Below are 16503 nucleotides of genomic sequence, written 5' to 3' on the forward strand. Positions count from 1 at the left end.
CCATTAAAAAGGGGAAAAAATACATGTTACCAAAGTGCTCAAACCCATCACTTATGTTACCCAACTTGAGCTAGTAAAATGTATCACATGCCGGTACTCCAAACGTTTTGCCATCTCTGAACACACGAGGCAACAAAATTCTTTCCAACAAAATTTCAGTCATTTTAATCTTGAAATTATTAAGAGTTTGTTTTGGTTGGCCCTAATAATATGTGCTAAAATCTTCATGCATGAAGGACAAATGCACCATAAACAGCATTGAAGAAACACTGGCCTTTAATTTTCACCATATCGTTTGGATGTTTGTTTTAGAATGACTTGACAGGGGAACACTCCTGCATCATGTTAAAACTCCTGAATGAAGAAGAAAAAGGGCAAGAAGATTCTAATTGGCTGATGGCTTTCTCAAAAGGTACTGTAATTGGTTGATTTGAGGTCACATGACAAAAGTGTAATCCCAATGTTGATTCTGTCAAGTTGTAGATGGAAGTACCTGTTGTAGACACAGTTATCTACTGTTTATCTGTTGATTTCCCCAAAGCCCCAAAGACTTACCGGGTAGTGTTTGGAATATATTATTGTTTGAATCGTTCCCTTCATATAAAACTCGTATAATGCTAGCAGTTATTTTATTGTAGTGCCAGAAGAATGATAGAATTTTTACCTATCTTTCTGATTCACTCTTAAAACCTATTTCAGCAGAATGCTTAGTATTAAGTGAGACCAGAGGTGATACTTTCTACAAATAAATTTTGAGGTATATTTCCATGTCTGAAGTCAAGATTATCAGCATAGAATGCCTCTCTCTCTTATCTTCATAGATTTCAGAAAGCGATTCATTTCCTTGTTGTCATATCAGTTTGCAAGTTTCAAGCCTTCATTAGCCCTCAGCATTCTGCATAACAAGAAATATAAAGAAGACTCCCTAGGTAAGTGTGTAATACACTCTGAACTTGTATTTTATTTGTGATTATACAGAAAGATGTCCTCATCAACGCCATACCTCTAATAACAGATAATAGGAAAGCTCAGGAACAAGAATGTTCCATGAATTAACCCTTTCACCCCCAGTTCCCTGTATACAGGTCCAACTTTACCATAGAAAACAATGGATTTGGGACAAACCATGGTGGTGAAAGGGTTAAAATGACAATCACAAACAAGTTCTTCAGCGTCTCTGATATCATTGTGTGTTTGTGTCCATTTTCACAGATCAGTAGGGATGTAAATAAAATGAATTTAACAAGGAACCTTGTACTTTGTATGAGCCCTACATCATTAGTTTTGTAAATAGTTCAGTAATTTTTTACTACAGTGTATTTCATGTTTAACAGTGAACTTGACCTCTCTCTTTTCATTTTAATAGGTCTACCAAGAGCAGAACTTGACTTTGAATTTTCAAAGTATGATCTTCAACGATTGGATCTGTATTCCCGGAATATGGTGGATAATCATCTGATAACAGATCTGTTGCCAGGCATAGCCAAGCTTTACTTCCTTAATAAGTTAGACGTACAACTCTCAGCGGTACAGTCTGTAAGTACAAAAGTTCTCACTTAAAAACTTCATCCTGACAATCCTGTGTTGCTCGACTTCACTTCGGAACTCAGAAGCTACCAATTACTGTAAACATTATAATTATTCACTTGGATTTAATGTTGCCACTTCTACTGAAAGATGATATGCAATAAATTAAATTCAAGTTAAAATGTTTAATAGCAATGGATTCTATTGTTTTACTGGCAAAATCAGTGAATTTAAATCACTGTAGAACATCCAAATAGTGAAATTAAATCTTGAAAATTTATGACTTCTGCCCAAAACAAATGATTTTATTGTTGTAGCATATACATTGCATTGATATGTAGGAAGTGTTTTTATGTTTTCTTGTTTTAGGCCGTGCTGCTTGGTCTGGGACTCCAGCATAAAACTGTTGAAGTTCTGGAAAAGGAACTGGATCTTCCAGTGAGTCAGATTCTTGGATTGTACAACAGAGTTATCCGGAAAGTTTCCCAATATCTAAATTCCATCTTGGAGAAAGATTTGGAGAAGGAGATCGCAGCTGAGAAAACCGTTGTCATGGAGCCAACAAAAAAGACAATGAAACAGGAATTGGTGAGTTTCTAGATCGATGGTTTCAATGGTTTTATAATTCAGTTTTGACCACACAGTGTGAGAGAGCTTTATCTCGCATGACATTATGGTTTGAGTATACAATAACACTGTGTCCAAGTTCTAATCTAATAGAATCCATTGTGAACTGTAAATACTAGTAGTTGCAAGTAACATACATACTTTTCACAATTATTGATTTAGTAGATATGTTGAACATACAGAATTAGGAAAATTTGATTTTGAGCCTTCCAGTTTACAACACTTTTCACGTGCATGTTCACTCTGGAATGTTTCATTGCAGGAGGAAGCTGCCGCTGAAATTCAAGCAAAACAAAAGAAAGAACTTGAACAGTTAAAGAATATCAACCTCAGCCAGTGAGTACTACTGAATCTGCGTCCATAACAGTACACTGAGCTCAGACTTATGTATGAAAGCAATGTGGTTTTCCTAGGGGGCCCTGCCATAGGTTTGTAAGGCAACTGGATCCCTTAGGATTATAGTAATATGTAAAATTGTTCAACTGTGGCTCAGTGTTGTTCAGTCCTGCCCATTGTTTTCGATTGGGATGTGCAGCAGTTGTCATATTTATCAACAATACATTTGTAAATTGGTATTTTACCATATGAATGTGTTTTGATAAACTTGAGGTAAGATCTTTGAATTAAGTTAGTACATACCTGCTTTTGATATTCTCAAATACTAGTATTTGCAGGGTTCGTACGCTCTGAAGTCCTGGAAAGTCTTGATTTAAACCATCCTGGAAAGTCCTGGAAACTTAAAACCACTCCTGGAAAGTCCTGGAAACTCCTGGAAAATCAAATTTACTCCTGGAAACTCCTGGAAAATCGCTAGTTACGATCGCACACGGTCGAGAACGGCCAGATCGTAAAGGCGAATGTCAAACAGTATAATTGTCGAACGTCAAAATCGTAAAATGCGAAAAGTTGTTTTGCGACAGGTGGGGAGCCCTCCTGAGACAAAATTTGGAAAGCGTAGTAATGTTTCTTATAATGTCGTAAAGGGGTACTCTTGCACTAGCGTGGGCGAGATCATATTGTGTATTCGATTGTCCATGGTTTTGCACGCACGTACAGTGACATCGAAGTGGGCATGAGTTGCTTGTGGAGGGACCGTGTTGAAATTTTAAGTTTGTTCGGGTCATCAGTCACAGTAATGCCTCCTGGAAAGTGTTTATTCAGCGATCATTGGTTTAAACAGCCCGAGTACATAGGATGGCTGGAGCGGGCACAAGATAAATTCCCGGCATGATGCAAACTTTGTGAAAAGACTTTCGATGTATCGAAAAGCCTAGCCCTGCGTATGATGCTCCGTGTTTCTGTGGCTCGCCATTCGGTACCTTCATGCCAGATATCGCTGGCCTTTGGGCCCTTGACCTACGGTAGCCCTACGTACGATGCTGTGTGTTCCGCTACAGCTAATCGCCCGGGGCGATTAGCTGTAGCGGAACACACAGCATCATACGCAGGGCTATCCTTGACCGTGCATCGCCAGCAAACTAATGGTTTCGGACGTCATGCGAACAGTTCTTTTACAGTCTGTGAGCGGTTGAGTTATTCGGGTACCGGGGTAGGCATACGGTAGATTGGAATCGAGTTGATTTCAGCCGAAAGTAGTTAGAAAAATAGTTTTTCGTATGCGGTCCAAATTGGTACCGCATGTCTATGGACCTTAGCAGGGCTGTAGTGGGAGGCTTCATAACGCCGAGAACACACAACATTGTACGCGGGGCTATGAAAAGCCATGCTAAAGGAGCAAAACATCGAGCTCTGGTAGGAAAAAAACAGGAGCAAGTAAATCACAAATTAATGATTTCTTTGCCCGATCTTCATCAAATGTAAAGTCATCGACTAATTCTAAGCCTTCCCCGAGTTTATCTTTCCTGACACCACACTCACAACTGTCTCAGTCGTCAGTGATGTTATTCAAGATGTCGTCACCATCAAAACCTGTCAACCCGTCATTGACTGCATTTGTCAGCAAAATGATGTCTTATGGGCTGAAGTTTTGTGGACGATGAAAACTTTAGAAAAAATTAGTGTATGATGCTTATTAAAATTGCAAGCTTTATCGTGCAAACACTCCTGGAAAATGGCATTTTTCAACCACAAATACTCCTGGAAAATGGCAAAAAAACTCCTGGAAAGTCCTGGAATTTTGATTTACTTGAAGTGTATGAACCCTGATTTGAAGACTGTAAAATGAACAGCACAAGACACAATCTTTTCTAGGTCAAATTTAATCTTTTCACCACCATAGTTTGGCCTAAACACATTGTTAACAAGCACGATCGTCGACCTGTTTACACGGTACCGTACTGGGGTGAACAGGTGAAATAGTATCTACCATTCTCTGATTTCATAGGTGTAAATTGTCCAGGAGCAAAAGTTCATAACCGTGACTCTACAAAATGCAATTTGCATGAATGATAAGATGAATGACACACAGAGTGTCAAAATTACACTTTAAGCTCTGAGAGATCCTGTCATGTTTTACTAGTAAGCAGGTAGTGCAGTTGTTCTGTAAAAAGGCAGGAGAAACTGTATGGACTGTATAACTGTAATAGTGATCTGTGTATGTTACATGTATATCAACCACACCCATGTAACATCATGTGTGTTTATTACATGACAGATATGAAATCAAAGGAGACGATGATGAATGGCAGGCTGCTTTGAAGTCTGGATCAGCTCAGGCTGTTGTCAGTGTCAAAAGGTAAACATTTCCCTATTGAGTCACTTAGAGTACCCCAATAACTATTATTACATGGTATGCAATATAAACATAAGCCATACAAGTGACAATGTACCCTTGAGGCACATTGTCCCTTGTCTGGGCCATAATGTATCTTCTCTCTTCAATGTCAAAAGATATTCAAGACTCCCCTGTTACAGTCAGGTAGATGAGGTGTCCTATTCACTGTTCCCTGACAGTCAACTTCCTGTGTCCATGGATTTTATGTGATTACAACGAATTCTCAAAGACAATTTGATGCTACTGTCAAAGCTGACACAGTGTGTAGAGCAGAAAAGTTTTATATTTTGTGCTGAGAAAAGTATGTGTGAGGATCAAACCTGGTGAAGGCTTATATACTTCTGCTCACACAGATGGAAGTTTGGGGACAATTTTGTATCTTTATTTGCCACAGATAGTCAAACCAGTGAAGTCCTCAACCTTCACTTAACTAGTTACTGGGTATCTGCACCACCATATTCTGAAATCACATTTATCTGTTGGGAGAATTGTCAGCAATGAAGAGACTTATCACTCTAGACCATCATCATTTATATTTTATTATTTGGCTTGACAATAATGCTAAAAGACAACACTGTATTTAATATGTTGTCCTGTCCTCAGATGTTGAAAGCTTTACCGCAAAAAAGTTTATAATTTGCCGTCTTTCTTATTTTTCAGTTCCGGAGAAACTGCCGGAAAGCGCAAGACTGAAGAGAGTGGAGGAAAGAAGAAAAACAAACAAAAATTCAAGAAAGCCAAATTTAATAAATCATAGTTTTAAATGTTGTATACTTGACTTAAATAAGGGTACATTCTCTGGTACACAGATATAATTTATGGAGTCACCCATGGATTCAGAATTTACTCAACCAGACCCTATTCATATCTTTAATATCTGCCCACGTTGTACAAAAACAATGTACCGGTAATTTACAAATGCAAAAGACACTTTTAAATGCAATTCAACTATTTTGCATGAAAGTTATTTTGGCAGGAGCACATTGTGGTCGAGTATTCACCCAAATAACACTGCATCTTTATAGTGTACAATATCTATTGTGTGCATCTATTCTGCACAGGGACAAAGACACTCAAGCAGATGAAATTAAACTATGGTCAAATTTTGATCCCAACTGGCAAAAGCCCCTCATCACCAAGTATCATTATGTTTTCGATTGATGGAATTTTACAATACCTGTACCTCTCTCCCATATGCAACCAGCAAAACTGAAAATAGGATTTTCTCAAAAAGTAGGTCATAAAGGTCATTCATACATTGACTTTATGTCTACTCAGTTTTTGGTGATATGTAAGATATATCATTCAAAACAGGACATTTGGCTGTATGACAAAATGCAGAAGTTAGCTTGAAAATAATTGAGAGTTGCAATTCAGAGCAGGATTAAATGAGTGTGGGGGGACTGATTACTGTTTCAAATTGGTGCATTTACACCAATAGCAGTACCAAGATGCAAGGTCATTTAGGGGTCATGAAAATAGACAGACCATATCTCTTGGAATAGGGAGTTCATGAATATGCATGAGACCTGGCATTTTGAAAACTTAAGTATAAACACACAAAGATGGCAATTTTTTTAGAAAATGTTTATTTCATTCAATCATGTAAGTTGCTACACATGCAACTGTTGATATATATTCTAACAATAAATGATACAAAGAAATGTGCAGTGTCCTGAAATTTCTTTCTGAAAACTGGAAATATCATGATGCTGTCAACACCAGTACATCAGAACACTCTAGGCAGCAATGTTGCTCTGAGCAAGCCCTGCACCACTGCCACGGGTGACTTAGCACACCAAAAAAACATGAATATTTCTGACGAAACATACATGTACCATGGTGATCACTAGTCTGCGGAGTTTTTTGCACACATTCTTAGGCATTGTACTTTGCTTTTCATAGAGTACTTCAACCATCGCCACCTCTAAGGTTGTTGATCGCAGTGTTTACCCCTCAGTTTCCCTATGAATGAGTCCACACTTGCTATAATATTGGTAAGAAGTTTAGACCAAACCATTGTGGTACCAGCCTTCTCAGAATGCAGCACAGCTTGGAGTGTTCGGGATCCTGTATGTAGTCAGCCGTGATGTTATAAGCTATTAATTTTGTAAAAGGTGTCCATTATTTCAGAGATGCAGGAGTTTTCAAATAAATCTTGTTGCACTTAACACACAGTCTTTGATTGACCATGCTTTCAAGAACTTCAACACATTGGGTTGGTGGTGTTTCCACACCACTGTGGAGTAAAAATTCACGTCTGTGTGCCTCATTGACCAAAGTCAAGGATCATTCCAGTCCCTTGAAATTTACCACAAATATGAGATACATATCCATCTCACATGTTCATGAATATGTATTGCTGATGAGCTGTGTGACTACATGCTTAGCTGCAGCAAGCAAGATTACATAGATAACAGCTTTCTACTGTTGTCTCTGTCTAAAAACGCCTGACCACCGACTACTGGGATATAATTTTGCCTGGTTTTAGTGCAGTGAGCTATCTTTGCCTACGCAGCCATGGAATGTTTTAAGGAGTACCAGTAATGAGTTATCTGTCCATTGCCTGGTCGTTTCCTTGGTTTGAGAAGCAAGACTTAAGGATTTGTTGAGCAAACTCCAATTCTTCCTGTAAGGATGAAGAATAAAGATGGATTACCATGGCTTGTAGTAAAGGTTCTCTGCCGTCTATGACAACACACACTACAATGGAAAAATTGGTAAATTTACATCTGCTCTAAAATTTAAGATTTTTCACTACAATTACTCAAAACTGTTTATCGTTCAAGTCACATGGAAATGCTAAACTTCTTAATTTGTTTTATTAAAACACTGAAAGAGGGTTTTAAATCCATTACAGGACATTTGGTCAGCTGTAGGAGCAAATCTTCACCACTGAGCGTTCAAGAAAGTACAAAAAAGCGGCTTTCCTGACATCAATCAATCTCTCTCCAACGAATTCACCTTTCATAGCTTAGTTGCATGTAACCCAAAGTAATAAACCTCGTCTTTGGAGTATTAAACTCTGAGAAATTCAATTGTATTTGATACCTGATTCACCAGTTTTCCATCACTTGTTTGAATTCCAGAAACATTTTGCAATTTCAAATTTAAATTTGAGAAAAAAATCAGTTTTCACAAACATTAATTAGTAAGATCTTAAAGAAAAGTTTATGCATGAGACATGCTCTTTACATCTTACAAGAGCGCCCTCAACAGACCGGCAATACTGGAAGGAGATCAGTAAGCCTCTTTTAATACCTGATATTCTTCCTTTCCTTTAATCTGATCGATTTTCCGTCGCAGAATATCTTCCAGCTTCACTGCTGGAAGCTTGCACTCTTCAAGACAGCCGGAATGGTTGGTCACCAAGTTGCTCAAGATGGATAGAATGTGTTCATGTGATGCATTGTGGGGGGTCTCCAGCAATCCAACCAACTGTTGGACAAACCCCATCTTATATAAAGTATCTGCAAGAAGAAGTAATAGAACTGGCTCCAATAAACCCTCAAACAGACCATAATATTCAAACTGAAGAAAATGAGTTATGCTCCTGAAAGTCATTGGCATAAGGTTCACAGCATTAAAAATATTTGTCAACTTCCTAGTTACATATGTTGTGGGTACATGTAGCAGAGAGAAGAAAAATATCACATGAAAAATTGGTTTTTGAATCTTATTTTCTGAGCTGTATCTCACAGAAATTCATCCCACTCTTTGATTTTTTGCATCTCATATTGCTTTATTACTCTGAAAGATGTAGGTAGCTGTATAAAAATAAAGCATTGTTTTTTTCTTTTCTTTGAATCCGTACCTTTTAAATCATTCCCCTACAAGTGACATTGCAACATATGAAGACACAGATTGGTACGACATACAAAATCATACCATTCTCAAATGCAAACGGAGAAAGACGCCTGTCACAAGTTTTGTGAAGAAAGAAAGAATAGAGCATTTCATCTTGAAGTCTAGCACAGTGACATTTTTGTGAGAACAAGTCCTATGTGGATGTTTCAGGGAAAAAATGAACCTGAATTTCCACGTATTTGTTATGCAAGGTACAGAAATTGGCTAACAATAAAGACATCAATACTATCATGTCATGCCTCACGCACAGTATGACAGACATGGTGGAAAACAATCAATAACCTGAAGGTAATCAGATGTATAATGGCCAACTTTCAATATCCACTTCTAAAACACTGAATTCAACAACACTTTCAGTCACTGTGCCAGAATGCATGTCACATTATATTCAATGGCACTACACATAACAGATAAAAAATTTGGACAGTGGTATTGTGCGATTTGTAGCTACACTCAAAAGTGGATGGCAAAAAAATTTCAAAAGTAACAATGGAAAGGGCTTGGAGTGATATAGTAGGAGAGATAGAAGCTGAAGTTGCTTCTGCTGGTGACTGACTTATATGGTATGAGTACAAGTACATCCCACTGAAATCCAATGAGCAGAGACAACTTTCCCAAGATTTGTTTTTTCATCTCATATTCCTACCTTTTAATGTTGCATTGTCAGTAATCATGGCGTTCACCATGAAAGCAGCTTTGATTTGTAGTTTTTCTATGTTACTCTGCATTGCACGGATGACAATGGAAAATCCATCGTCTTTAATGAACTCTTCCTGGGCTTTAGCATTGGTTCTCACAATACCTGAAGATGAAAGGAATACAACTTGTTACTATAGGCTCACCCCTTCTCCACAATGGTTAACCCATTGTTATCAATGGCCAATGTGGACCTGTTCACAGGGAATTGGGGTTGAGACAGGTTGAATTCAGTCCCTAACCATTGTACCTTTAAAATGTGTGACTTTCATGGGGTTTACAAGAGACATTTTTTTGACTTCACAGTGATGGACATAGAGATGATGACATAGAGTATATTTAGTAACAAAACTGTAACCATGAACAGCACTGAACGAGTGCTATTATTTCAAGTTGAAAATTCTGGCTTGGATAGAATTTTCACTGTCTATTAACCGTTTGAGTGCTGTAATTTTTTCCCACCAAAATTTTACTGCCACATTTTGCCAATTTTTATGAAATTTTCTGAAAGTTTTGATAATTTTGGATCAAATGGACATCAATCATTTTCATTAGCTCCCGTTTTTTACCAAGACTTTGGCAAAAATCTGAGAAAAATTGACAAGGGTGTATTTTGTAAAGGGGAGAAAAAATGACATTGGTGCTCAAAGGGTTAAGGACACCTCCAGGGTCTCTATCACCCCTTTGTACCTAGTTCAGACAGAAATTTTCACCTACCATCATGTAGGACCTGAGGTCACCAGGAGGTTAGGGTTCAAAGGGTTTCCCTAAACCAATAAAGTTTTAATGTGGGACCTTTGAGCTTTGAACTGTGACCTTAGCTTTGAGCATACTGGTACTTACAAGATACTGCATACAATGACTTCACTCGCACCATATCAACACTATCTTTGTCTGTTCCGGTTAAAAGGACTTTGAGAAAGCCATCATCAATGAACACATTTTGACAGTATGGATTGTTCTGTGCCATTGTGGCTGTCAACTCGGCAGCTCTCCATCGAACTCCACTGTTGGCGTCATCCAGACATTGCTTTATGGTTGGAATTCCTCCAATTTTGTGAAAATCTGAAAGAAAAACATACAATATTCTATGCCCATTTTCAAAATAGACTGTCTTTATTGATATTGATACAATATACTGTATCTAGTTATATATGGAGTTCAAGTATCAAAAATTAATTACATCATACTAGCCTACTGATAGAGCAATCTGATGGCTTGAAACATGGAAATAACATTTTTATATTTGCAATATAGCAGGGTTGGACCACACACAAGCATCAAGGTAGAGAAAAATGCCTTCTTGGGTGCTTCATGCCAAAATTTCAATGAACTGTTATGATATAATGAGAATAGACCACCTCAACAACCAGTATACCACTAGGTTTTGACCAGTTCACTCCATCTATGCAGTTGCTATCACCCATGCATATTGGAGAAATAATGAGCGACGCGCTGACCATTAACATTTATATATGGGCACGGGCTAGAGGAAAGCCAAAAATTAACAGGCGAGGCTTGCTAAGCCCGTTAATTTTGGCTTTCCTTGAGCCCGCACCCATAAATAAACGTTAATGGTCAGCGTGGAGTCTGTTCTTTCTATTATATTATCAATGAACCCCAAAAACCGTCAAAATTTACGAAAATTTCCCTCGTGAACAACAACAGGGCCCCAGAACTTGTCAGTGAATAGTGCGCACACTGTAAAAATTTTGCAAATCCGGACATTTTTTCCAAAAAAGTGTCTAAGTTGGCCCACAAGTATTCCATTTTATTTTTTGATTGATTATGATCTTCGTACAAATTACAATTTTACATTTTAGCTGAAAAGTTATGTTTACAATATTATTCATATTCATGGGCACATAAACAAACTATTATAGCGTATTTGTGATCGGTCACATGGTTCAGCTCGACCAATTAAAATGCGACGGACAGAGCATGGTAATATAATTGTCATTAACTGGTCAAACTTTAGGACATACATGTACCTGCAATTGGGGGCAGTTCATTGCCTAAATACTGTAAATCATGTCTCATTTTTGTGAATAATCTGAATAAACAACTCAGAGTGTATTTGAATGTAAATTTACAAAATTGTTGACATTTGAAAGACCACTCTAACCTTGCAGATCTGAACAGAAAAATCTTGATAAAAAAATTATTTATAGCTTGTCCTATTACACATACAACCTACAATGAGGATTTTCAAAATAAAGGCATAAAGGTTGGCTGCATATGTGTGTATCCCAATCAACAGATACAGACAATCCACCTAACATGTACATGCTTACACTCATGCAGACCAGAATACAATTGATCAAAATAGCTTCCTAACATGTACATGCTTACCCTCATACTGACAAGACTACAACTGATCAAAAGAACACAAACCTCTTGCATTATCCATGGATTCACAGAGCTCTTCTAAATAATCCAGCGCATTTTCTCTGGATGCGATATCATCTTCTTCTTCACTTTCTCTCTTCTCAGTCAAAATCTCCAGACATTTTTTCATCTCCTTGACGTCATCTCTGTATAAACCCTTCAATGCTTCTTGAAGCCATTTAGCCCTCTGTGACAACAACAAAAAGTATCAGAAATTTCATCCTCGCCTTGACATTTTGCAGCACTCAAGACATCAATCATCTTACATCCTCTCTCCTGTGAACAACCCTTTAAAAATCTGAGCTTCAAAGAGACAAGGTCATAGTTTTCTAAAAGAAAATAATTTGCATGACAGCACCTGTGAAACAGTTTGTAGATTATGTCTTTTTTTTCAGTTACCATGCTTGAATGTGGTTTCTTATATAACTCTACCTATGTACAGGTATCTGTACTAGCTTCACTCATGACTACCTTCACACTCACACCAGCGTAAAGTTGGCGTCATACTCATACTCATCCTCAGCCTCAGGGGTCACGCAAAAATGAAGGATGAGGATGATGCTACAGCGTCAGCTTCACCGGCGTCAGATCCGATTATTCCCGAATGCGTCTGATGGAATAGTAAGTTAAAAACGACTTTAAAATGTGTTCCAAGTTTCATATCACTGTAAATGTTAATATAAACACAGTTGGGTTTGTATTTCATAATATTTAGTAAACTCTCTGCTTCTCACGATGTAGTTACAACGCAACATTCTTAGACCTTAATTTCAATTTAAAGTTCAAAGGTGGCATTGTCTTTTCAGGCCTCAAGTCATAGTTCTACAAGTTAATTGTTTTATATATCCTCTGAATAATTAGGGCTTTCATATCGCCTCTCATAGTGGTGATTTTTACAAATTTCGGACCATGTATACCTTTTTGCACCAATTTTTGGAAAATCTTGACGCAAGAGTTGAGAGGATACCAACAACACATCCATGGACCCATGGACTGAAAATTACGAACATTTCCAAAAATCTAGCCTGTATGAGATATTCTAACGATTAAAAATTACTACGAACCAGTTTTACGATTCAAAAGAAAGTTGAGAAAGAATGGAGTTGTTATTTTCTTAAGTTATGGGCGAATTTTATCATTTATCCGTCATCGGGTAGCGTAACTTCGGCAATCTTCGGATACGACGCTGAAGCTGACGCTGAGCAGCGTCATTTTCAGCGTCAGCTAGAAAGGTCACCTGAGGCTGAGGATGAGGTGAGGATGACGCCAAATTTACGCTCGTCACACTCACCCAGTTTTTCACAATGCCTTAAAATAGGGTCAAAGGTCAATCCATCCTGTTAGAAATGTCGGGATTATCAGCTGGCCAGCAGTTTTAGGCCCCGTTCCTCTATACAACCCTGTTTTACTGCCCCAAATCAGCATGTAATTATCTGCCATGATACAAATGACAAATCTAACAAGAATAGTCAGATGGAAACGAAAGAGTTTACATTTTACTTGATAAGACAAGAAACTCACCTCTTCTGACATGGGTTCATATTGTGGTTTGTCGTCTGGATTTGCCGGTGTGTTTTCAATGGAAAACTTCAATAATTCCTCAAGGTTTTTGGGATAAGCTCCTCCACCTTCCCCGTCATCTCTACCACCAGATCCTGTGCCGGATCCTCCCTCACTAGATGCCATGACTGATGCCGTTTATGTATTCACCTCTCCACCTAAAACAGCGTATAAGTTGTGCTCTGTGGTAAGAAAGAATTCAATGTTTCAAAAAACTCAAATGACAGAGCCAGGATATCACAATGTACACAAGTATTTTCATTTACATATGGGAAAATGATTATCACTATGAAAGTGATAATAATAAAATCACTTTGTCGTAAAATTTACAATATTCAAACAGGTTGGCCATGCGTGGCAAATTTGATCACCACGCTGTCACTAGTATGAGTATTCTATGGAAAGATGTAGTCACAGTGGAGTCTTCCATTTATGACACTAGGCCATTACATCTGCAGATCCACAACTATACTGCAGTTTCTGGGTCCAGTGTTTCTGTCTACTCGAGTTACATGATTTGCGGAACTTATTAAAAGTTTTCCTTTCACTCTTAATTGCTATATATTCACAGGAGCACTATTCAAACATTTTGTTTGAGCTCCATTCATACATTTTGATTCCATGATTTCCCAGGGCATTGTGGGTCCATTAAAGTGCCCTCACTGTGTTCCAAAACCATTCTGTCCATGGCCTCTGTCCAATACTACGTACTAGTATTTTGCCCTAAAACCATCTAAATTCAAAAACTACTTCATCTTCTACGTGTTTTTATCAAAAAGTGCTTACCACTTCATCCTTAACCGTTTCATTGAAAAACCAGCTCATTGTACAGTTACTACAAACCATACCATTGAAAACGATTTGCCATAGAGCATGGCAATTTAATGTACAGTCAAAAACAGAAATTGACTTTTTCAAAAGGCAATGGTCTTGATTCAACATAGAAAATCATACACAATGCATCTAAATTTAAAAAAAAAACCTTAGTATGGTTCAGAAGCCTCAAGGTATTAAAACCTAATTTCACTTTGAACCAAGCAATGGTTTTCCATCAAAAGTCAACAGATCAAAATAATATGACATTATTGAGGCTTTGGGGCAAAGTAATTTTGGTTTGAAGTGTTGGCTATCATTGACCTTTTCAGAGCGACTTTGGATTGTGCTGTCAGTGTTACCAGCACAGGGAATAAAGAAATCTGGGGAATCTGGGGGGTTTAATGTTGCTGTATTTGTTGTTGTTTATGTTGTTAGTGGGTTCAAACATGGGGAACACAACTATTTTTTTTTTTATTCATTTCTACTGTTCACCTTCTAAATACCTGTAAAAGAAAATAATAACAGCTTCCAAGGCTTAGTAAGCTTGAGATGTCAAGAATTGTGTTTGCTATATAGGAAGGAAGGGCATAGGCGCTGTATGGCTTCTTGGCTCCTGGCGGTACACAAGAACTTGAAGGAGGGCTGGCCATGTGGTAAGACACATGGTATAGAAGTCATGCGAATAGATTGATGTGTGAAGGTACTAGGTAGCACGTAAAGGGAGCATGTAGTGAGCTACCTCCGAGCATGGAGGTCTCTACTACCTCCATGCTCCGAGCTAGCTGCAGTACAGTAGCTCGAGGTTTTGCCTGGGTATTTGGGTCGGACGGCGAAATACCCAGGCAAACCTCGAGCTACTGTACTGCACTGCAGCTACCTCCGAGCTCGAGCTAGCTCTGCAGCTTACGATGCTGTGTGTTCCCGGCGTACGGCCTCCGGGAACACACGGCATCGTACGTAAGCAGGGCTAGCTCCAAGCATGGAGGTAGGAAGCATACTCCGAGGTAATACTTACCGTTATGCGTTAAACCGATCGCCGACTGAACTTTGCTTCACAACACAAGGCCGGGCGAAAACTAACACAGTAATTCAAGGATTCTAACTTGACAAACACCGAACGAATGTGACATTGACAAAGCATATAAATTCATCCGAATACGCGAGGCAGAGCCTGGTGCTAACACTCTTTGGAACGTAACTCCTGAATTTAGAAAGAGTATCACCGATCTCGAATGTTCTGGTCAAACCTACGTGATGTTTTGATTCTGGAAGGTTCCACGGATGCCGGGCACATGCATGATATTGCTTCCGTTACGTCACTAACGTAACTGGTAAAGTCCATTTTGTCGCAATAGGCATGAAAATGAGCATCGCGTGAAGATAGCATGAATCTTTCTTACAATCTGCAGACAATATACCCCTTTTAATTAATCTATAGGAAATAAAAATGGTTTCACAGACGCTGCACGCGGTACCCAGGGAAGAGCCTGGGTACGAGTTACGCTAAGTGAGGTAATACCGTTTTACGTCAATATTTACAATTAAGGTAGCACGCGGCTCGAAAATGAAAGACAAACTTTTGTTCACATTTTCTGTAATCAGTTTGTAACCCGTTCCCTTTCGAAATAAAGAATAAAAATCAGGGATCGCCGTACAAAATCTGGAACTAGAGAAACACTTAATCCATTATTTCCCGACACTTGAAGTTCAAAATGGCCGCCATCCCGTGAAAGCTACAGGCCTAATCGGATAATGAGAAATAAAATTTTCACAAATATAAGCCAATGAAAGCTTATTTTACTCCATAATTTTCAACATAACCCTCACAAGTGGTAGAGCAAAAAAGTCTTATAAAAGTTTGAGAGCCCGAATGTCTTGAGGCACATTCTCCCTTAAAGGAACACAGTCGTAGGAACTGCGCTTAAAGGTCGTATGGGATCCATACCGGGGGATCCATACGACCGATGTAAATACTGTATCCGAAGTACGAAAGTAAAAACATGTCTATTGTAATCTACATCGTATAATTTAAATGTTGCAGCTATGATGATGAGGTGCATCTAGATATCGTGCACGAAATAGGCCTACATTGTTTGTAAACAAGAGACTCGCAAAGGCGCAGTTCTGACGACTGTTTCCCTTTAAGCTTTTGCTCAAGCCTTAAATGAAACCACCTCTTTCAAAGTAAAGAATAAAAAACAGGGTCATAACATTTGGTGTCAAATAATCAATTACCTAATTTTTACCGACTCTTAAATTCAAAATGGCTGCAATCATTGTTTACTTTA

The 16503-nt window shown here is 38.3% G+C and overlaps 2 protein-coding genes across 3 annotated transcripts in view; one reads left to right on the forward strand and one right to left on the reverse strand.

The window, feature by feature from the left end:
• Positions 1-6530, forward strand: part of LOC139131653 (RNA cytidine acetyltransferase-like) — a 19475-nt gene extending 12945 nt beyond the window's left edge. The window contains exons 19-25 of the mRNA XM_070697809.1: positions 313-412; positions 822-929; positions 1367-1536; positions 1897-2115; positions 2417-2490; positions 4769-4849; positions 5549-6530. Coding sequence (XP_070553910.1) covers positions 313-412; positions 822-929; positions 1367-1536; positions 1897-2115; positions 2417-2490; positions 4769-4849; positions 5549-5645 — 849 coding nt within the window. The 3' untranslated portion in view covers positions 5646-6530. The remainder of the gene's footprint in view (positions 1-312; positions 413-821; positions 930-1366; positions 1537-1896; positions 2116-2416; positions 2491-4768; positions 4850-5548) is intronic.
• Positions 6468-15543, reverse strand: LOC139131664 (hsp70-binding protein 1-like). 2 transcript variants are annotated; one of them, XM_070697821.1, is made up of 7 exons: positions 15231-15543; positions 13361-13557; positions 11846-12026; positions 10295-10516; positions 9402-9557; positions 8150-8358; positions 6468-7517 (listed from the first exon to the last, which is right to left on the reverse strand). In XM_070697821.1, exons 2-7 carry the CDS (start codon positions 13523-13525, stop codon positions 7440-7442), a joined length of 1011 nt encoding a protein of 336 aa, XP_070553922.1. In that variant the 5' UTR covers positions 13526-13557; positions 15231-15543; the 3' UTR covers positions 6468-7439. The 2 variants fall into 2 exon arrangements, with proteins under 2 accessions (XP_070553922.1, XP_070553932.1); XM_070697831.1 differs by having other exon boundaries at positions 7302-7517; positions 13361-13581; positions 15231-15308.
• Positions 15544-16503: the final 960 nt, after the last annotated feature.

The sequence above is a fragment of the Ptychodera flava genome, chromosome 1 (genome assembly GCF_041260155.1).
Source record: "Ptychodera flava strain L36383 chromosome 1, AS_Pfla_20210202, whole genome shotgun sequence".
NCBI lineage: Eukaryota > Metazoa > Hemichordata > Enteropneusta > Ptychoderidae > Ptychodera > Ptychodera flava.